At 47.6% G+C, this 22,291-nt stretch overlaps 1 protein-coding gene across 4 annotated transcripts in view; it reads right to left on the minus strand.

The window, feature by feature from the left end:
* Positions 1 to 22,291, minus strand: part of PLS3 (plastin 3) — a 69,772-nt gene that overhangs the window by 6,520 nt on the left and 40,961 nt on the right. For all 4 annotated transcript variants that reach the window (XM_083595421.1, XM_083595422.1, XM_083595423.1 and 1 more), the window contains 11 exons: positions 14,002 to 14,090; positions 12,569 to 12,732; positions 10,856 to 10,985; positions 9,076 to 9,208; positions 6,388 to 6,469; positions 4,740 to 4,905; positions 3,522 to 3,664; positions 2,425 to 2,520; positions 1,723 to 1,918; positions 1,187 to 1,265; positions 355 to 469 (listed from right to left, as the gene is read on the minus strand). In XM_083595421.1, the coding sequence (XP_083451547.1) occupies positions 355 to 469; positions 1,187 to 1,265; positions 1,723 to 1,918; positions 2,425 to 2,520; positions 3,522 to 3,664; positions 4,740 to 4,905; positions 6,388 to 6,469; positions 9,076 to 9,208; positions 10,856 to 10,985; positions 12,569 to 12,732; positions 14,002 to 14,074 (1,377 nt within the window). In that variant the 5' untranslated portion in view covers positions 14,075 to 14,090. The remainder of the gene's footprint in view (positions 1 to 354; positions 470 to 1,186; positions 1,266 to 1,722; positions 1,919 to 2,424; positions 2,521 to 3,521; positions 3,665 to 4,739; positions 4,906 to 6,387; positions 6,470 to 9,075; positions 9,209 to 10,855; positions 10,986 to 12,568; positions 12,733 to 14,001; positions 14,091 to 22,291) is intronic.

Genomic DNA, 22,291 nt, shown 5'->3' on the forward strand with positions numbered 1-22,291 from the left:
AGAATAATGGAGACAGGTGCACCTCACTAGCGAAGGCATTCCATGAATTGGGGAACCACCACTGAAAAAGCAGATGCTCTTCTGCTGAGTCACAGCCCTTCCCTTCCCTTCCCTTCCTCCATGGAAACAGCAATCATGGGCAAACCTTCCTGGGAAGAATCTTTGTTGTGATGCTTGCTCTACTCCTGCCACGCACAGCTGCCAGGTGTTCTGTGTGCTGCAGAACACAATTATGCAAGCTGGGGAGGTGGGGGAGGAAGCAGGCTCTGTCCGTCTGTGATGTGAACTGAATCTGAACCCTGAATTTGTACAAACCCGTTTCTAAGCAGCAGCGCCTCCAGCAGGCATCATTACCTTTTTCATGTTTGCTCCAAGCTTTGGGTACGGGGGCTTGTTGACCTTACTCCAGTCAACAGGAACTTTTATCTTTTCATAGAGCTGCAAGATGACCAATGCGTCCTGCAGATCACTGGAAACAGAGAGCATCAATTAATAGTTGATGTGTTTTTGCCACATGGGACATTTTCTTTTTAAAGCAAAACCAGCTCAATATTTAAAATACAGACACAACCCCCGCCGGAGTTACATGCATTTGACTCACACACAACTGGGCATACACGCAGTGCCAGGAAATAATTAAATAGTTCAATTCAAACCCAGAAAAGGTGGGCGAGAGCTGGAGTCTTCGTGGCTCATGAAGAGACCCTCCCCAGAGCGCAAAAAGGACATGTGAGGAAGGAGGAAGCCCCGAAGAGACTGGAGGCACTGAGGCTTTGTTTATACTGCTCGACCTCCCCGCCTAACAACTGGTGTGTGGGGCAGCACAGCAGCAGCAGCAGTGGCGGCTTTCTCCCTAGAGCTTCAATTCTAGTTGTGGATATTTTTGGATACAGTATTTTTGGTAAGGATTGAAGAGGAAGTGGCAGAGAGGGCGTTGAAAGGGCATTTAGAGGGTGCTTCCCATTTTACACGATTTCATGCACAGGGCCCCAGAACATAACCCCCACATGTGTAGAGTCACCTGTAGGTTCCAGCAGGGATGAAAACCCTCTGTGGCTCCCCAGATGCAGAAGGACTTCATCACCACCAGCCAGCAAGCTCAATGGTCAGGGACAATGGGCGCTCCCCTTCTATGTATCAGAAACCGATTGCTCCAAACAAGGCAGGCAGTGAGCCTGCTACTTACCCGTAGAGATGGTTCACATGGGGGTTCACGCCAAGAGAGTTCATCCAGTTGCGAAATGTTCTTTCTTCTCGGGTCTCACCTAAGTTAAGGGGGGGGGAGACAGACAGGAAATTAGGTGCCCCTTTTACAAAACAACAACAACACTGAAGGCAGCTTAAAAAGTTAAATATCAGAAAACTTTTAATGCAACCACAGCGAAAATTAAAGTTATCCAAGTATACAAGAAAAAATCCATTTAATCCTTAAAAATCTGCAAAGCTTGGGCAGAACAGGGCAGCATGGTTTCTGAGAGAGAGAGTTGTGAACACACCATGTGAGTCTCCAGGAAATGTCTGCTTCCCAGTTGCCCCCTGCATAACTTCTGAACATAAGGAAATGTGCATGGCTAATTCTTTGAGTGCAGGAGAGAGAAAAGCAGCTGCAGCTGTCCACCTCTGCAACACACACACACACACACACACACACACACACACACACACACACTACCCTCTTCCCTCCAACAAGAACCCTGGAGAGGAAATGCAGCCCTTCCTTACCTTCCAGCAGTGTCCAGTCAATGTCCTGGTTTTCAGGCTTGGTGAGTGCCGGGTACTTGTTGAACAAGTTGGCCACGAAAGCCAAGTTCAGTTTGGGGTTGCCACTCACAACGTCCGCTGGGGTGACAAACTGCCGGCAGCCTAGTCTGTCTGCCTGCTGAAGCATGCACTCAGCCCTCTTCAAGTCGTCTTTCTCCTGGAAAAGCAGGGATAGCACCATGAACTACCAGGAGGACCTTCTTCAACCGCATCACAGGGCAGTGATGATTAGCAGACTGATTGCCCAATCCCACATGTTCAGGGCTCGCCCTCCTCACCACCCACCACCAACAAAACAAGCTGGGGTGGGGGAGGTCCACAGCTCAGTGTTAGGACACTTGCCTTGCATGAAGGTTCAGTCCCCAGCATCTCCAAGCAGTGCTGCAAAGCCTAAAACTCTGGAGACTGCAAGTCAGTGTAGGCAATAGTGAGCCAGATGGACCAACAGTCTGAATCAGTAGAAGGCAGCTTTGTATGGTAGGGGAAGGGCTATAAAGCAACTGCTATGCATGGAGAAGACCTGGATTCTACATGGGGCTGCCCATGCAAAATTCAGTGGGAAGGTGCACAGCATCGGGTGTTTTAAATTAACCAAAAGCCAGGCAACTATAATGTCCCGATGCTAAAGAGATTTGTAGCAGCCCAAGAATGGGGATGACTTACACTGAAGCCAGACATGTTGATATCAATTTGCGGCTCCCCTTCCTTCTGTCCCTTGGGTGCAATTTGGTTGAGGAGATGGTAGTATGCTCTGGAGTCCTGGAGCAGACCAAAAACGAGGAAGAAGAGAGTCAGCCATTGGTTTGCCTACTGCAAGGCAGAAGACACATACAAGACCGGGCACCATTAAATTAGTTAAAACACTGAGGAGGTATACATTGCTTTGATACCTTAACAGAGTTATTGAAGTCAGTGAGCTTGCAAAAATAAAAGCAAGGGGAGGGGGAGAGAAAGGAAGGCAAGAGAGCGAAAGAAGGACAGCAGAAATCCAGGAAGCATGAGAGAAAGAGAGAAGAGAAGTAAGGTGGTTAGATGGGAACCAGTGGAAAATAGTTTCAATTCCAAAAACCAGGGAATATTCCCTAGTAGATAATCCAGCTTTTTGGGAGGGGGGTGTCTCCCACTCCCAAAGCTACAGCAAGATCTGTAGGAATAATTCATTATCCTCACCCTCAGTAATAGTTATATACCACTTAATGTGCAAAATCCTCAAGTGGCTTACATAAAGCACAGTAAGGTGGTTTTTAAAAATAAAAATGTACGAACATTTAAAACCAAAATTACAAAGAAATACATTGGTAAAAGCAGAGAAGCTACTGATTTAATATTATGTTGAATATCAATAAATGCATCTGTTGAGTCTGGGAATGCCTGCTTCAATAGATGGGTCTTTAGGCAATGCTTAAATCTTGCCAATGTTTCTGCCTCATGAACAGCACACAGAAGGCTGTTTGGCCATTGGCCATGTTGGTTGGGGAAGGCGAGAGCCCCATAAAAGCTAGAGCGTCACAGGTATGCTCCTCCCTAGTTGAAAAGTTAACATGATTTCAAGGGCCCCCAGACCAGGCAGTCTTGGCAAACCCCTCACCCGGAAGAGATGGCCGTGAAATTCTCCCCCACTGCTCACTGTACAAAGCAAGAACTATGCCTGTAGCCAGATGTTTAAGGTGGGATCATTGCAAGGCAGTCAGAACATCAGTTGTAGCCCATTTCTTTATTGCGTAGACAAGGCACCCCACTGTCTCCAGCCCCACGGATACCTTGATCTCTGAGCTGAAGTTGTTGATCTTGTGCCACCCAGCATTTTCCAGGTGGAAGTTGGCCCACCTCAAGAGCAGCTCCTCTGGAGACAACTTCATCAGGTCTTCCAAAGTCTCCCCATCTCGGAGCAAGGCAGCCAAGGCTGAAACAAAAGGATGGGGTCATGGATGTTGGAGGGCACCATTAGGAGAGGCTAGGTTTGCATTTCGTTCCTCCCAAACGAAGCTATCTTAATTTAAAAGGGGCATAATCACATTTGGCTAAGGGAGGAAGTAAGTTGTCTTAATACTGAATGAGGCCCTTGATCCATCTAGCTCAGTACTGCCTACACTGACTGGCAGAGGCTCTCCAGAGTTTCAAGCAGGGAGATGCTTGAATGGAGATGCCATTGGAGATGGAATCTGAGATCTGCTGCATGCAAATCAGGTGCTCTGCCACTGAGCTATGGCCCTTCTCTGGCACTGTTGAGCTATGCTTTCTGTCTCCAACTACAGAATCCAGAGTTCTCCACCTGGATATGTGATAGACTGAATCTGGGACTTTCTGCAGGAAACACAACTTTGACCCTACACTTATCATAGGGAACTGCCTTATGTAGAATCGGTCTATATTAGCTCAGTCTCCCTCCAGAGGTTGTGGACTTGCCTTCTTGGAGATTGTTAAGCAGAGGTTGAATGGCCATCAGCCATGGATGCTTTAGTGGTGATCCTTGTGTTGCAGGGAGTTGGACTAGAGAACCCTTGGAGTCCCTACCAATTCTACAATGCTATGATTCTGTGAACTACAACTTCCATCAGCCTCAACAAGCACAGCCCAGGATGATGAGAGCTGTCCTTCAGCAACATCTAGAGGGTGAAAGGGTCTCCACACCGAGTCTACACTGACTGACAGAGGACCTCCAGGGTTTCAAGCAGGAGGATTTCTCAGTCCCACCTGGGAAGTTTTGGGGACTGCACCTGGATAGCTTAAAACATCTTAGGGATACCCTAACTGTGGCAAAAACCCCAGCGTTCTAACCATGGCATCCTACTGGCTTGCTCACTCCCACAAATAGGGGCCAACCACTTTCCAAAACAGCAGCAGCAGTGATGACAACGAAACGCAAAACTTGGCCTGCTCAAAGGAAAATAAGAGGGTGGCTGGGTCCAGCAGTGACTTTTGCTGGGTAGTTCTTAGTCCGTCATCCGGATGGGAAGAGAGTGCAGCCTTTGGCTTACCTTCATTTCTGCTGAGTTCTATATCTGCAAACAAGCCAATCTTGATGATCTGCCACAGAAGCCCTAGAACCAGATGTGGCTTCCCTTCCCTCAAATCTTCTGCTCCAATGTTGACCACATGACACCCAATGGCAGAGGCCGAGTTCAAGGCCAAGTTCAGGTTTTCCTGACGACAGAAGGGGCTCAAGTCAGAAGGGATCCCTTTCATACCGTTATCTCTTGCCTAAGAGCTGTCCCCTCTATGGGTGGTCAGGTGCACTGTATCTAAATTAGTAAAGGGACCCCTGACCATTAGGTCCAGTCGCGAATGGCTCTGGGGTTGCGGCACTCATCTCACTTTATTGGCCAAGGGAGCCGGCGTACAGCTTCCGGGTCATGTGGCCAGCATGACTAAGCCGCTTCTGGTGAACCAGAGCAGCGCACGAAAACGCCGTTTACCTTCCTGCTGGAGCAGTACCTATTTATCGACTTGCACTTTGACTTGCTTTCAAACTGCTAGGTTGGCAGGAACTGGGAATGAGCAATGGGAGCTCACCCCATCGTGGGGATTTGAACCGCCGACCTTCTGGTTGGCAAGCCCAAGGCTCTGTGGTTTAACCCACAGTGCCACCTGCATCCCTTGTAGCTAAATTACTGAAGCCCCAAATTGCCTGGCTGTTCCTTTACCCACTGTCTTTCCCCACAAAGGGGCTATTTGTGCAGTGGTTCAAATGAAAATGCTAGGCCACTGTTGTTGTTTTTAAAAATCCTGTCTTGTTGATCTTGAACCCTATGCTAGCAAACTGCAGGAGCACAGGAAGCTGCCTTATACAGAGTCAAGCCATTGGGTCCATTTAGTTCAGTGTTGTCTACACTGACTGGCAGAAGCTCTCTGAGGAGTCTTTCTGAGTTTTACCTTGAAGATGCTAGGGACCAAACCTGGGTAACTTCTGTGCGCAAAACAGATGTTCCAGAACTGAGCTATATGGCGTTCCTTAACATTTAATGTTGTTTCATTGAAAGCAACATTAAATACTGCGGTTAAAGCTTTTTTCTGCCTGTTGAAATAGGTTTTGGGGCCCTGATAAGGAAAAAACAGACACAAATCCAACAGGTGTTGGGGGTTTTTTTGGGGGGGGTAGGGCTCAAAGCAAAAATTGCTCCCCAAATGCTGTTGCTACAATGCATTTCCATTTAATAAACTTTGAACCCAGTGGTGGTTTTTTCACCTGTTCTTTAACCTATATTAATATTTACAGGCAGCTACTTCGAACCTAGCAGTTTGAAAGCATGTCAAAGTGCAAGTAGATAAATAGGTACCGCTCCGGCGGGAAGGTAAATGGCGTTTCCGTGCGCTGCTCTGGTTCGCCAGAAGCGGCTTAGTCCTGCTGGCCACATGACCTGCAAGCTGTATGCCGGCTCCCTCGGCCAATAAAGCGAGATGAGCGCCGCAACCTCAGAGTCGGCCACGACTGGACCTAATGGTCAGGGGTCCCTTTACCTTTTTACTTTTTGATATAAAGCAAAAGCACAGAACAAGAGGCCCCTTCAATAATTAAAAGCAAAAAAACCCCTCATCCCCCTTGGGTCAATGAACAACTCCAGCATTATCTTAACCCACTGGGGAAGTGAGGGGGGAAAGAAAGCCAGTTGGAGGAGGATTCCCTACCTGGATTATGAATGGTGTTAGCTTTTTCTTGTTGATTACTCTTTCATCAATTGTGTCAGGAACAGAAAGGTTGATCATTTTACTGGTGGAAAGAAGCAGGGGAGAACAAGATTCAAACTGAGATTAGTCAGGGTCTACGCACTCATGTGAGAGGAGGGGGGAATTCTGTGAAAGGGTGCAGGGCATGATTAAACGGCGTTTGCAGAATAACTCCTCTAAATAATATTAGTGCAATATTACTGCAATGTTGCTCAAAGAAGCAAGGAATTTTTAAAAACGAATTCTTCATTAATATATGTGAACTTATAAGCAGCTGTTTTTCTGCCCAAAGCAGATCAGTGCAGAGGTTTAATTTAAAAAAAAAAAGGTTTTCCCTGTGATCTAAATTATTTTTAGCAAAGTTACCCTTAAAAGCAGGGGTGCAGAGACCTTTTTGCTCCATGTCCTGGATTCTTACCAGGACTGGCCTTGCAAACCAAACTGGGCAGGTGGATGGGGCCACACAACCAGCAGCCACACATCTTTATGATGCCACATGACTGACAGGTGGCTTGTCAAAATCGCTTGTATGAGGCCTGTGAAATGCGTGAGAGAGAAGCCTGGAATTTAAAATGCTGGCTTCTTTCTTGTGCTTCCCATTGATGGCTGCAGGTAGAGGCTGGACAGAGGGGAATACAGTATTAGAATTAGTATCAGTATTTATATCCTGCCTTTCTCCTAAGTTGGGATTCAAGGCAGCTTCCAACAATTGTTAAACAACTTTATAAATACTGTTATAAAACAAACCAGTTAAAAACAACATTAAAAAAAAACCTCAACAGGATGAATTCAGAACCAGTGATTAAAATGCAGTTTGCCCTGACAGCATCCCAGAGATCAGAATAGTCTGCACTTCCATTTCAAAAGGTCTGTTTGAATAGGAAGGTCATATGGGCTGCCGGAGAAAGAGTACCAAGGAGGGAGCTAGGCTAGCCTCTCTTGGGAGGAAATTCCACAATATGGCAGCGAACACACAAATGGCTCTCTCGCATCGCCACCAGCGGGACCCTATTCAGACATGAAGCTCCCTGGGTGACCTTAGGCCAGTCCCTGCCTCTCAGCCTAACCTACCTCACAGGCTGTTGTGTAGATGAAAAGAAGAGCAGGGAGAACTAGGTACGCCACTTTGGGCTCTTTGGAGGAAAGGTAAGGTACAAATGTAATGAAGAAATAATGAACAAACTGCTGCTCTGAAGTTGATGGGATGAAGAGAGGGCGATCAACAAAGGATCTTGGCATCCACGTAGGTTCGTATACGAAAAAAGGATCTTTCGGGTGGACTGGACCCAAGCCATATACTTAAGGCTTAAATCATGTACTTTTAACCAGGGAGTAAGGAAAGTGTTAAGGAAACTGGAAAAAAACCATGGGGTTTGCTCTCCATGAGTTGGCAGAAATGTTATTTTGCCCATGTGCAGCTGAGGCATCTTGTGACTGTCTCTGTTGCTGGGCCAACTATCACTAGGCACAGGGCAGAAAAGGACTCAAGCTGCAGTGCTGAGGAGTGCAGGAGAATCTGTGGGAAGTGTGGAGATTGTTGGAACAAGCCTGTGAAAATGTGGAAGACGTTCTAAAGGGTTCGTCTGACAGACGTCAGACAACATGCAAGACCTCTAGACTCAGAACGTCTGAGAACTCTGGAAGTTGCAGAAGTTTGTTAGCAACTAGATTTTGCCTTTGCCTTGTGGACTCTGCAAGGAATTGGCAAGCAAAGAACCCCTCTGGGCTCAGAAAGAGAAAATTTACTGTAGCAGCTTTAAATAGTGTGTGCATATTTTGTGCATGTGTTTGTGTAGACCAAGTAAAAGCAATCTCTGCTACACTGTTTTTTTCTTCCTGTGGTGAGCTTAGCCACTTGGCTGAACTTCTATAGCACATACACAATACCCAACAGGACACCCTAAACCATACACTGTGAACTTTAGACAGGAGAGAAGAGCTAACATACAGAGTTACAAGAGTTGGTTTCAACATTGCCACTGGTGCTATATGCTAAGTCAATAGGGAGCAGTCAGTGCTGCAGATGTAGATGAGGGAGACTCAGGTTCAAATCCCCAATTAGCTGTGTCAATCAGTCTTTCTCAGCCTAACCTCATTTTTTAAAGAATAAAATCATGTGCGCTTTAGTATGTGAGAGTCCACACTTCCACTGGAACACTGACCTCTCCTTGACCTCTCTGAACACTGACCTCTCCTTGAGCTTTTCCATCCCAGCTGGTAACTAAGAACTTGTACCCGAGTTTCCTTATTTCCCTCTCCCTCCAAATTCACTTTCCTTTTGTGCCATTAAATTATACAGACTGATTTTTTGGTTCATTTTGCTATTTAAAGTTGCAATTGATAAGCTGCTCTGGGGGAGTTTTTTGATTGAAGAGTGGGATAAAAAATCCTTTAAACGAATGGTTAATAATATGTACATCACCCTGAGTTCTCTGAAAACATAATGGAATAAAGACTAAAGAGCAAAAATAAAATAAAATTATTGGAGGGAAGTGTGATACCCATGTGAAGTGTGACAATCTAAAACATCGACAGCAAAGCTAATATAGGAATGTCACTTAACTGGAGATTACAATTTTCCCCTTTCTGCACCTTTCTAATTGCATCCATAACTCCAGAGAACAAAAGCCCTCCAAAGAAAAAACTCACCACAGCACAATCCCATCTGCAACGGCTTTGAAGAGATCGTCTGTATTTGGGTTCATTGGAATGACATGCTTACAGTCTGGATCATTTTCCAAAGCCTTGTTTATCCAGTTCACAAAGGCATATTTTTCTTCCTCTGAAGAAGAAGGAGACTGTCAAGTTCATTGTATGTTTAGGGCTCACACAGGTGGCAAGCAAAACAAGAGGACTCAGTGCATCATCAGGCACCAGAAAACCCTGGGACAGGCTCCCCCCACCCACATCTAATCACTTTAGATACTGCAGAAGGTGGGGGCTGACCCATAGGAGGTTCATGGCCTTGGTGTTTGTGTGTTCCACAATGAAACACCAAAAAACACCTGGGGCTCAAGCAATTAACTATAGGCCTCCCACAAATCTGCACAACTTTTAACTGTGTCACATACGCAGAGACCATCTGAACTGTTCAGATAAAACTCCTCCCCAGTGCACCCTATCTTTGATAAGAGAATTATTCACAATAGCAGCTTCCAAGACCCACTAAGGCCGTGGAGATAAATTCAAAACAGTAACGCTTAATTGCACATTGACTCGGAATACAATTAAATTGATTCTTTTAATTAGTTCCACGAAACTGAACTTTGATCCAGTGGTATCTGGGGTCAAATCCCCCATAGTACACGTCCAGCTGATCTTACTGCCCACCAGGGAGCGCCACCAATCACTTTGGGAACCATGACTGCAAACTGAATTCTTGAGTTTTGATCCGTTCCACCCTCTGTTTATTTATTTAGTCTTCACGTTTCTACCACAGATCACTGATGGGATGGCTCTCTCTTTCATCCTCACAAAAACACAGGGAGGCAAGCTGGGTTAGGCCGAGAGAGCATGATTGGGTGAAGAAGGCCCAGTGAGATCCCTGGCTCCACGAGGCCTCCTTGGAATCTCACACCCAACAGGGAGTGCATTCCAGTAATAGCTTATGGCAAAGCTGGGGAACCTGGTGGCCTCCAGGTGTTGTTGGACTCCAACTCCCATCAGTCCCAGCCAGCTTGGCCAAGGGTCAGAAGGACAGGAGCTACAGGGCACCACATTGGTTACACCCAACACAGCTGAATGTTGGAAGATTCAGGACAGACAAAAGGAAGTCCTTCTTCACGCAGCGCCTTGTTAAACTATGGAACTCCCTCCCGCAGGAGGCAGTGATGGCCACCAATCTAGATAGCTTTAAAAGAGGACCACTCACCATGACAGCGATGATCTGCCTCCACAGTAGGTGGCAATAGCATCCCTAAGTATCTGTTGCCGGGCAATTGTTTAATTGTTGCACTTAGATCCTAGTTTCTCCCCCCAAGGAGCTCAGGGTGGGATACATGGTTCTTCCCCTCCTTATTTAATCGCCACAACCACCCTGCGAGGTAGGTTAGGCTGAGAGGCAGGGCCTGCCCCCCAGGGTCACCCAGTGAGCTGCATGGCTGAGTGGGGATTTGAACCCTGGTCTCCAATGTACTAGTCCCAACGTGCTAACCGCTACACCACACTGCTATGGTGTGTGACTCCGTGCATCATTTCAGCCAGAGCACATGGGTCCCAGGATGCAGCTGGAGCTAGGGATTTGCATCACCGGCATGGAGGGAATTGAGGTGGTGCCTGAAAATAACTGATGGGGTCTTCCTAGGAGTGCCGTCTCTACACCCAATTTACACCTCAAGGGCACAAAAAAGAGGCAGAGAAAATAAACCTCAGTAGCATAGGATGCAGGAATGTATTTCAACTTAGTCCAAAAGATTATTTCAGGGGCTACCTGAGTAGGAATGCTGGGTGCCTTCGCTGGAGAGCTCAGATGTCCCACCGATAGCGCAAATGCCTTCTTTTCTGTTGATGGCTTTTCTGAAAGTCTTGGCGATGTCACTGCTTTTCACCTCTTGGAAGATCTGCGCAAATAAAAACACGTGCAGTCAGTGATAGGCCTGGCTCTTAGCGACATATTAAGCCTGTACCTGAGCTGCACCATGTCAGACTTGAAGCTTGGAGGCTGATTGGGTTGTGCGCTTTGCCAAACCCAACCTCAATAATAAGGAGTTTCAGCAGGTAGGAAATGGGGATCCAGGTGTATGTGGAGCAGAATGCTCAGCATGAAGGAGACCCAATCCTGGAAAACCCTTAATAGACGTTTCAAACGCTGCAACCACAACCTGGGTTTGCCACCTCAGTGAGAACCAGCTCACAAGACAAAACATTTTTGCAGTGTCTTTGCTGTTCAGGATTCCAGCTACATTGGTACCTCTGGATATGAACAGGATCTGTTCTGGAGCCCTTTTCGCATCCTGAAGTAAACGTAAGACACGACTGCGTGTCTACAGGTTGTGTTTCGCCGCTTCCGCACATGCGCATGATGTCACTTTGAGTGTCTGCACATGAGCGAGCGGCGAAACCCAGAAGTAACACGCTCCATCACTTCCGGGTCGCCATGGAGCGCAACCCGAAGCTTCTTCAACCCAAGGTATGACTGTACTCCATTTTAGTGCACTTGGCACATGGTTTATGATACCCCATCCATCAAACAAACAAACAGTGAGCATTTCATGACCACTGAACAAAGTGTGCATTGGGCTGTGTTTTTTTTTGAGTCTCCCCACCCCCCACCCACAAGGGTCCCACCCCTAAATATTTCATGGTACTTCTACAAACTTTGGAGCTTCCACAAACTAGCGCAGTTGGTAGAGAATGAGACTCTTAATCTGGGGTCAAGTCCCACAACAGGCAAAATATTCCTACATTGCAGGGGATAGACTAGATGACCCACATGGCCCCTTCCAACAATAATTCTATGATTCTATACAACTTGCTGATAGTACTCTCTTATGCCTGGGTGGTCCTGTCTTGGCACTTGGAGAACTGAGATCAGGACTGGAGAACCAGCAGCCTCCCAGATGTTGTTAGATTCTAGCTCCCATCAGCCAGGGCCAGCACAGAAAAACATCAGGGATGGCGGGTGGGAACCGTAATTCAGCAACATGTGGTGGGCTGCAAATTCACCTCTCCTGAAAGATATGATGACACAAGTCTTCTGCGCTTGTTGGTGCAGCTCCAAAGCACAGCAGGTAAGCACCTCGCATGCTATTAGATCAGAATCAACTAGAACACCTAAAGGAGTCAAAGGGCTGGAGGAAGTCTGGGGAGATTTTTGTCTTTGGATAGCAGAGCCCCCGACTGCCAAAATACCTCACCACAAACTGCTTTTGAGATTCCCTCAGGTTTTCCCAAGTGGTATTGGGGGTGGATGACATTGTTGTTTGGGAAAGAGAAGCCCAGAGGTTTCAAGGCCTTTAAGAAGTGGAATAAAATTCTTAAACCTTGCCAATTTCAGTCCATTCAGCTCTGCTGTGTGTGGCACAATGCCCCCTTACCATCACAGATAAAAGGCTGGCTGCCTTGCAACAGAAGCAGGCACCAAGGTTCTACGACTGGAAGAGACACTGAGAACTAGCAGGAGGGAGTTTTTTTAGATACTTACGTAAACAAACTCTTCAAAGCTGATCTTCCCATCTTTGTTCTTGTCCCCATCTATCATCAGTTTCTGGATGATCTCCCTCACTTTGTATCCAGGAAGGGGAAGGTTGGCTTCTTTGAAGAGTTCGTGCAACTCATAATCACAGATGAATCCATTGCTGTTGAGATCTTTAATGCAAAAGAAAAAAACACAAGGCTTGTGAGAAAAATTTTGTGGAGTTTTATTGTTTGATATTAGGTTGTTCTAAGCTGCTTCTAAGTCACAAAATATAGATTTATTCATTCATTCATTTGCTTGCTTGCTTGCTTGCTTACTTACTGAATTTGTATTCTGCCCTTGCTCTCAAATGAGCCCACAACACCCACATTTATTTAATTAGGTATTTATTTAAAAAAACATTCTTAAACAGTTAAAACATTCTAAAAACAGTTATCATCCAGTGATCTTGGGGTTGCCAGGAACTGTATTTCTTAGCCATCAAATGCCTGGGTAAACAGGAAAGTTTTCAAATGACTCCTGGGAGTTCATAATGATGATGACAGGGGCACCCCACTAAGGAGTGCATCCCATACAATGGAGAAAGCAGGTGTACATACTCATATATAAGCATGCATTTGTAGCCTGTGCTTCACCATGTGGTCCCAGGGTGAGGCTACATATGGCTCAACGCAGAAAGGAAACCAAGTAATACATAAACACTATGAAATCGAATAAACAGCAGACACAAACCAAAGCAACATTGCAATAGGAGGGACAGCCTGATCTTATCTTCCATCTCCCCAAAAGGTGCTTCTTGACCTGACTTCCAAAGCACATCCCATGCTGAGGCCGCAGGCTCCTTAGAAAAGGAAGGCAATTTGCAGCTTGGGGAGTGCCGCAGAGATGCCCCTCTCATGCCCCCACCCCCATGAATCTCACGAGGGCGGCATTAAAGCAGTAGCAAGGCTTCCATTGCAGATCTCAAGACCAACCCAGGTCTACTTGGAAGGAAACACTGCTTCTGCTATGTTGGGTTAATGTTGCGGGGAAAATACAGGACGATGCTGGATCACAACCTCATGTGCTTTTAATTCTGTTGGGAGCCGCACAGATCGGGGGGGGTTAAATAACAAATTATTATTATTATTAATTATTATTATTATTATTATTATTATTATTATTATTATTATTAACATTTTCAATAAATATATCCATCTTTTTACAATCATTTAAATAGCACTGGTTCCTTTCAGTTCAGACTTTGGGCTCTGTTCTGTATATTATCTGGCTGCTTGGCTAAGATCACCCACTAGGAGGCAGCACAAACAAACCTGGCACACAGAGACACCACGCTGGAGAGAGTTTGGGATCCAGTTTGCTGCTCCCAGAGCAGAGGCACCCACTCCTGACACCCGGATGCATAATTCATGTTGCTGTAAGCCATTATAGACACTCACCGACTTTGGCAAAGGCCTCCCTGAGTTCCTCTAGCTCATCTTTGGATATCTGTGTAGTGCTGGCCATTTTCATGCATTAAAACAAGCACCTGCAAGGGAAAGGGAGAGGGGAGGTGGAAGAGAAGCAGGAACACTGAATAAAATCAGGAGCACCAGTCTAGTTTTGAAATCCCTCCTTTCCCAACAGACTGCAACAGAAAATGGGCTGCTGTGTCTGCTACTCCTCCAGTGGGATTTCTCCAGGCATGAGAGAGCAGTGTGCTAGCTAAGCCACTAATGCTATCAATACCTAACCATCCCCCTGTTTACTTTTGAGAACAGGGCACACTGTGGCTGCCTGTTAAAGCAAAGAATTCGCTCCCGCCAGAAGAAGCGCCGAAGGCCATCAACTTGGATGGCTCTAAAAGACTTATAGACAAATTCTCCTGCTCTGGAAGGCAGGACTCGAACCCATGGCTTCAAGTTACAAGAAAGGAGATTCCAGGAAGAACTTTCTGACAGTAAGAGCTGTTAGACCATGGAAGAGACTCCCTCGGAGGGTGGTGGCCTCTCCTTCCTTGGAGGTTTTTAAGCAGAGGTTGGGTGGCAACTTGTCATGGATGCTTTAGCTGAGATTCCAGCACTGCAGGAAGGCTGTGATTCTATAATTCTATGTTCTGTGATTCTATAATTCTATGAGTATCTCAACAAGGTTAGTAAGAGAGAACGTGTAAATCAAACACAATTATACAGAAGAAGAAAGTGGATATTATAGAAAACATGGAGGGGTCGAAAAATAAAAAGGCAAGATTATTATAGCTATTCCAATAAAGGACACTGAAGATATTGCTTCTGTTCCCAATAATTAAATTTTACTCAACAAAGTGTTTAGATTTATGGTCTCCTATTCTTATTACAAAATAAAAGGGATTCTCAATGAACATGCTGTTCTGTTATCTGCCTTAATTAAACTCTGCCATGTTTACTGTCATTATGGTGCTGGAGGAGACTCTTGAGAGTCCCATGGACTGCAAGAAGATCAAACCTCTCCCTTCTTAAGGAAATCAGCCCTGAGTGTTCACTGGAAGGACAGATCTTAAAGCTGAGGCTCCAGTACTTTGGCGACCTCATGAGAAGAGAAGACTCCCTAGAAAAGACCCTGATGTTGGGAAAGAGAAGGGGACGACAAGGAGAAGGGGACGACAGAGGACGAGATGGTTGGACAGTGTTCTCGAAGCTACGAACATGAGTTTGACCAAACTGTGGGAGGCATGGAAGACAGGAATGCCTGGCATGCTCTGGTCCATGGGGTCACGAAGAGGCAGACACGACTAAACGACTAAACAACAACAACAGGTTTTCTGTCTACAACCCCTCCCCACAACTTGGCATTCTCCAGACATTTTGGACTACAAATCCCACCATCCTGAAACATCTGGAGGGCAACAGGTTGGGGAAGGCTGGTGTATATATCCCATCCCAGATTCTTATTATCCAAGTCAATCAACAAGCAGACCTGAAATCTCCTAATTTGGCTTGGAGAAGATCTCACAAGCTCATGGGTTTTGCAAAGGAACGATGCTGTACCCTGAATAGTATCAAGGAGGAAGCTCTTTAGGTACCTCCAAGCCTCAATGTATTGCATTAATACTGCCAGCCAGGATGCTTCCATGTGTGATTTATTCGCAGTCTGGCTTTGGGGAGAGTGTTTCCTCTAGGCTCACGTAGAACCAAAGTTTTGGCTTATTATCACAGACTACATGCTGGGTAGCTTCTTTATTCTTAACTGGTTTAGGTGTCATGGCTTCTGGTCACCCAGGACGGAAATGTTTAAAACAAAACTTGCAAATCAATGGTTCTCAAACTTTTTTACGCCACCACATCCTTGGTTCCATAAACTCCTCCCCAAGTGCTCACTGCCCTATCTTATAAAAAGCATTATTCAAAACAGCGTTTTCCACTAAGGCCGTGATAATAACACAGTAAAATTCCAAGTGATGGCAATTAACTGTGCAGTGCTCAGTGGGGTTATAATTCTTTGATTATGGTGCAGAACAAGTTATACACAGTGTGCATATTCTTGGAAATGTAACAAACAAATAAGTAAATTGGGGTGGGGAACCCGCTTCAGCTGAAGGGCTGCATTTCCTTTGGGGCAACTTCCCAAAGGTCACAGGACAATGGTGGGAGGGGCTAGAGGGAAAATTTGGCAGATTTTACCTGTGCACAGGAGGGTACTTTCTACACAGCCAGGTGAGCAAGAGGCATGATCAGAGTTCAAGGCCATATTTCCAACCAGGCAAAAGCACTCAAGGAGAGTACATAGCAAAGGGCAATGAAGGGCTGTGGTCTGGGGAAGAATCCCAAGGGCCAAAGAGAGGGTCACATTTGTGCCCTGGCTCTGAGGCTCCCCACTCCTCAATTTAATAATAATAAAAAAGGATTGTGTGTTTTCAGGTGAATATGGGCTGCCTGGTACCACTCAGAAAAGAGCGTGCTGTGAAATGAATCAAAGCAGAGTGTTTTGTTGTGTGGCTACAGGTGGCCACCTGCCAGGATCCTTTGTTTGAACTGGCACCAATGAACATTCCCCCTGCCTCTGTTTGCAGAGCATCTCAATAGGCCCCACTTGCTGTTCCAAGCTAGAGGCTTCAGCATGTGCTTCCAGGCGATGGAGATGTCTGGAGGCCCTGTTTGTCTGGGGTTGCAAACATTTGCTGAGGTTTGGTGCTTTGTTGTTGTTTTTTTATTCTGTGTGCTTAAGAATCCATTTTCACAAGGGTTGTGGGGGAGAAGGCAGAAAACAAGAAAAGGTTAAATAAACATGGCATGCCCAATAATTATATATGCCATGTCCTGTGTCACACATGGCACCAGGTGCGACAGAGGTAAAACCCTGTCTGAGCCCCAAGGAGGTTGCCTGCCACCACCAATCCGCTGCTCAGCGATGCCTTCAAAACCCCAAGAAAAACACTCTGTGAGCTTGAAAGCAGCTTCTGAAGACCCCAAATACTGGCTAATTGTGGGATCTGGAGAAGCAGCATCTTGAGCAGCGCTGGGTTACTGGCAGGTGGGTGGCTCCAACCACCTGCCACACTTGGCCCACAAGTGGTGGAGGGTGGGAATGTCCTGGTCCACTGGTTAGATGCAGTTTCCCTACCTCTGATATTTGGGGCGACCTTTCTTTACTTCCTGCCCAGAGTCTGGCTGCTGCCATTGAGCGCCAGGAAGCAATTCTCTACCCCATCCAGGCCCAGATCACTGCAGGTGACCAGGGTAGGTAAAACATGGTGGGCATGGCATGAAGCTTGGCTCATGTGCTTCAGGGATCCATCACTGTGAGGCACCGTGGCCTGAATGCAGTCTGCAATCTCTCCTGCTCTCAGTTTGTGCCAAACACATGGCATGGATGAGCTGGTGATAGGGACACCTGCCTTGGTGCTGAGGTGGTGGAAGCAGCCTTGAATTTATTAACCTTCTGACCCAGGGCTTGCCCATCTTTTATGGCCAGGTGGCACATCTGCAAATCAAAAAACTCTGAAGGGCACAGGAAACACAGGGCCCAGGCAGGGTCTCTGTTGGTGCAGGTGCACCTCTGGGTACCATACTAGCAATCCTCATTCCAGCCCTTACTATTCTTATATATATATTTTAAAGCCTGATGCTCAGTTTAGGATCTGTCAAGAAAGAAGGAGTGGAACAAAACACTCCCTCTTCCCCCTGTTTGCTTAACAAAAGCTTTTATTCTGCTAAGCTTTGCAGTTTTCACCTTTTGCAATCAGGACACACTGAGCTCTGCACTGGGAACACACAGAGGTCAGCTGAATAGAGCAAGGCCAGCCTGCTTGCCTGTCCATCACTGCAATTCCATAAAAGCGAAGGGGAGGGAGCATAAGGCTACTAGTGACTACTAGCCACAATGGCTGTGTTCCACTCCCGCTGCTGAAGGCACTATGCCTCTGAGTTCCAGCTGCTCAGAAACAGAAGTTGGGGAGGGGGCTGGGGCACTGGGGTCCTGCTTCCCACAGGCACCTGGGTGGCCACTGTCAGAAAGGGTGCCAGACTAGGTGATTAGGTGACTAGACGAGATATGGATATGCTCGTACCCCTTCCAATCTGCGCCTCATCCCGAGGGACGAGGGTAGGGTGAGGAAGGATTACTCACCTCCGTCACTGGTGTTGTGCAATGCCAGGTCTATAGGCAACAAAACCGCCACCCTGCAAGATTTCTTTACCTCGCAGGGGGTCGACCTGGCTTGTGTGACGGAGACCTGGGTGCGCGAAGGGGCAACAGTTACCTTACGACAGATGGCGCCCCCGGGTTTCTCTGTCCTCCACCAGTCGCGGACTGTGGGCCGGGGGGGAGGGGTGGCATTATTAATCCGGGAAGATTGTTCTTTCAGGGCTCTACCATCGCCATCGATTCCCGGCATTGAATGTGTTGGCCTAGTGTGGGGCTCCGAGGTGAGCTTGGCTGTCTGGCTGGTGTACCGGCCACCTAGCGCACCAGCAGCCACCCTGTCAGGCCTGCTGGAGGCGGTGGCCGGCTGGGCCTTGAAGTTCCCTAACCTATTGGTATTGGGGGACTTCAACATCCATGCTGATGCCACTCCCTCCTCACAGGCTCTGGACCTGGTGTCTTCCATGGCGACACTAGGGCTCTCCCAGTTTGTTTCGGGCCCCACACATCAAGCAGGCCACACGCTGGATTTGATCTTTGGCGCCAGTATAGATGTGATCTTGTCTCCTTCGATGAAGGTGCCATGGTCTGATCACTACGCTCTGAAAGCCAGGATTGACTTTCCACCCCCACCCTGCTTAGGTGGCGAGCCAATTTGGGCTCGACCGCAGAGGCTGATGGACCCTGATAGATTCCGTCAGGCCTTGCGGGACCTTGCTCCCCCTGGCGACTCATTGACTGAGCTTGTTGAGGGCTGGAATATCCAGCTCCTGGCAGCCATCAATGAGATCGCACCTAAGCGCCCTCTGCGACCCCGCAGAAACCGGGCTCCCTGGTTTACCGAGGAGCTCCGGAAAATGAAGCAGGACCTCAGACGGCTAGAGCAAGTATGGTGGGGTGCCCGTGACGGAGCCTCAAGAACATCTTATAGGGCTTTTATGAAAACCTACGAGATGGCGGTGAAGGCTGCTAAGAAGTCTTACTTCTTGGCCTCCATTGCATCCGCTAGCTCTTGCCTGGCGCAATTATTTAGTATAATCAGGTCTTTAACATCCCTTGAGAGACAGCCAAATTTAAATAACAATTTGACACACAGCTGTGAGGCATTTGCAAGCTTTTTTGCGGAGAAGGTCTTGTTGCTCCGCCATGACCTCCCTGCCAATTTGGATACAATAAAGGAACTGGAGGTCCCTCGACTGTCCTCGGGTCCAGTATTGGACCACTTCGACCGGATATCCCCAGCCGATGTGGACAGACTCCTCCGAGCTGGAAAGCCCACCACCTGTCCTCTCGACCCGTGCCCGTCTTGGCTGATTAGGGAGTGTCCAGATGTTGCGCGGACCGTCTTGGTTGAAATTATCAATTTGTCCCTTGGCATCGGGACATTCCCAGGGGAACTGAAGGAGGCAGTGGTGCGCCCGCTCTTAAAGAAAACATCATTAGATCCTTTAGATCTATCCAATTACCGCCCAGTTTCAAATCTTCCATTCCTGGGTAAGGTGATTGAGAGCGGTTGCTGAACAGCTTGGTGGGTTTCTGGATGAAACATCGGCTCTGGATCCATTCCAGTCTGGCTTCTGCGCTGGTCATGGGACCGAGACGGCTCTGGTTGCCCTAACAGATGATCTTCGTAGACAGCTGAATCGAGGCGGATCGGGCTGCTGATTCTTCTAGATCTGTTAGCAGCTTTCAACATGGTCGATCATGAACTCCTGGACCACCGCCTTGCCGACGTGGGGATCCAGGGCACAGTCCTTCAATGGCTGCGCTCGTTTCTCTCTGGTCGGGGACATAAGGTGGCGCTTGGGGGGGAATTGTCATCGGCCACTCCTTGGTGTGTGGAGTACCTCAGGGTGCGATGCTTTTCAACATCTTTATGCGCCCCCTCGCCCAGCTTGTCCGGAGTTTTGGGCTGGGTTGCCATCCGTATGCCGATGACACCCAACTCTATCTGTTGATGGATGGCCATCCTGACTCGGCCCCAGACACACTGACCAGATGTCTGGAAGCTGTGGCTGGATGGTTACGTGGGAGCCGGTTGAAGCTAAATCTTTCGAAGACAGAGGTCCTGTGGCTGGGACGAGACGATATGGGATTGGGGGGGCAACTCCCATCTCTTGCGGGGGCGCAATTAGTGCCAGCACCGTCCGTTAAGAGTTTGGGTGTAATCTTCAACACCTCCCTTTCCATGGAGGCGCAGAGTGCAGCTATAACAAAGGCGCCATTTTTCCATCTCCGCCAAGCTAAGCAGTTGGCTCCTTACCTCTCTCGCCCTGACCTAGCCACTGTGATCCACGCGACCACCTCCAGACTGGATTATTGTAACTCGCTCTACGTGGGGCTGCCCTCGAGACTGACCCAGAAACTCCAGCGGGTGCAGAATGCCGCAGCGAGACTCCTTACGGGGTCTTCGCTGCGAGATCACATTCATCCGGTGCTATACCAGCTGCACTGGCTCCCGGTGGAGTACAGGATCAGGTTTAAGGTGCTGGTTTTAACCTTTAAAGCCCTATACGGCTTAGGACCCTTGTACCTACGGGACCGCCTCTCCTGGTATGCCCCACAGAGAAACTTACGGTCTTCAAATAAAAACATCTTGAAGGTCCCAGGCCACAGAGAAGTTAGGCTGGCCTCAACTAGAGCCAGGGCTTTTTCGGCTGTGGCTCCGATCTGATGGAACACTCTGTCACAAGAGACTAGGGCCCTGTGGGACTTGACATCTTTCCACAGGGCCTGCAAGACAGAGCTGTTCCACCAGGCCTTTGGCCAGGGCGCAGCCTGACTCCCTCCCTCGGCAATCTTCGCGGAGCTCTGGCCCAATAGTTGCCAGTGGCTTGATTTGAATTAATTTTATAATGAATGGTTTTAGAGTGTTGTTTGTGCTGTATTTTTGTACTGTTTTATTGTTGTTAGCCGCCCTGAGCCCGGCTTCGGCTGGGGAGGGCGGGATATAAATAAATTTTTTTATTATTATTATTATTATTAGGTGGACTCTTCTTAAGTTCTCACCTCCCACCAAGCGGGCAATGGCCTTCCAAATGATCTTGGGCAGGGTTTCCCAAACTTGGGTCTTTGTTGGACTACAACTCCCATCACCCCTAGCTAGCAGGATCAGTGGTCAGGGATGATGTGAACTGTAGTCCAAAAACAGCAAGTTTGGGAGACACTGGTCTCCACTGACTGGCAGCAGATCTGCAAGGTTTCAGGCAGGGTTCTCTTCCAGCCCTACCTGGAGATGCCATTGGAGACTGAATGTGGGACCTTCTGCATGCAAGACAGACCCTCTGCCCCTGAGCTGCAGCCCTTCCCCAGCTCCAGCTTATGTGGTTTATGAGGAAAGGCATTTGGGGTTTTTTACCTAAGAGAAAAGGCAAGTTTAAGAGGGGACGTGATAGCAGCACATAAAAATTATGCATGGAACGGAGATAGTGGATAGAGAAAAGTTGTTCTCCCTCTCCCTTATACTAGGACTTGTTGACATCCAAGGAAGCTGCATGTTTGAAGATTCAGGACAGATGTGAAAAGGGTACTTTTCCATGCTGTTCAAAGTTAGACTGTGGAACTCACACCACAAGAGACTGCTATGGCCACCACCTTGGATAGTTCTAAAATAGGATTAGTCCAATTTATAGAGGATAAAGCTCTCAATGGCTAATAACCCTGACCTATACAGTCCACCTCCATGCTTCTGAATACCAGTTGCTGGGAATCACAAGTGAGGAGGGCACTGTTGCACTCATGTCCTTCTTGTCAGCTTCCAAAGGCAACTGAGAACAGAGTGCTGGACAAGGCGGGCCATTGGCCTGATCCAGCAGGTTCTTCTACAGTTCCTTTCTCCTCCAATGATGACTGGAAGAGACAGCTGCTTCTGTGCAATCACACACACAAAAGTTGCCTCAGTTCTTCCAGCTCAAGCCAAAACCCAGTCAGAAAGGGATTTTCCCCATGCATACAGGATCTTTGGGTATTTCCTGGCATCAATGGAGAAGTGGTTCAAAATATACACATATATATAAAATACACAGGACGCGGGTGGCGCTGTGATCTAAACCACTGAGCCTAGGGCTTGCTGATCAGAAGGTCAGCGGTTCGAATCCCCGCAACGGGGTGAGCTCCTGTTGTTCGGTCCCA

Source organism: Podarcis filfolensis (assembly GCF_964270895.1).
Source record: "Podarcis filfolensis genome assembly, chromosome: Z".
Classification (NCBI taxonomy): domain Eukaryota; kingdom Metazoa; phylum Chordata; class Lepidosauria; order Squamata; family Lacertidae; genus Podarcis; species Podarcis filfolensis.